General features: G+C 55.1%; 1 protein-coding gene across 2 annotated transcripts in view; it reads right to left on the bottom strand.

The window, feature by feature from the left end:
* Positions 1 to 265, bottom strand: part of PFKFB1 (6-phosphofructo-2-kinase/fructose-2,6-biphosphatase 1) — a 31,892-nt gene that overhangs the window by 3,056 nt on the left and 28,571 nt on the right. For both annotated transcript variants that reach the window (XM_018569135.1, XM_018569136.1), the window contains exon 10: positions 108 to 212. In XM_018569135.1, coding sequence (XP_018424637.1) covers positions 108 to 212 — 105 coding nt within the window. The remainder of the gene's footprint in view (positions 1 to 107; positions 213 to 265) is intronic.

Here is a 265-nt window from a genome sequence, read left to right as displayed (position 1 = left end):
GGGGGGGGGGGAAAACCCCCCCCCCCCCCTCATACTTCTCCTTTAATAAAGTCCACCGTCCCAGACATCCCTTGTGAAAGCAGCAGCGTGGCCCCCTCCGCACTCACCTCTCCCTTGGGATATCTGTAGCGATATTTGTCCTGGTCCCTTAGTGCAAATTCCTCGGGGAAGTGATCCTGTATCTCCTCATACGTCATCTCCTCACACACGCCCTGCGGAGAAACGGGACATTAGATACAGAAGGATCCCTACAGGAAGGTCATCT

The sequence above is a fragment of the Nanorana parkeri genome, unplaced genomic scaffold (assembly GCF_000935625.1).
Source record: "Nanorana parkeri isolate BGI_ZX_2015 unplaced genomic scaffold, ASM93562v1 scaffold1291, whole genome shotgun sequence".
Lineage (NCBI taxonomy): Eukaryota > Metazoa > Chordata > Amphibia > Anura > Dicroglossidae > Nanorana > Nanorana parkeri.
This window is presented reverse-complemented; position numbering and strand designations above follow the sequence as displayed.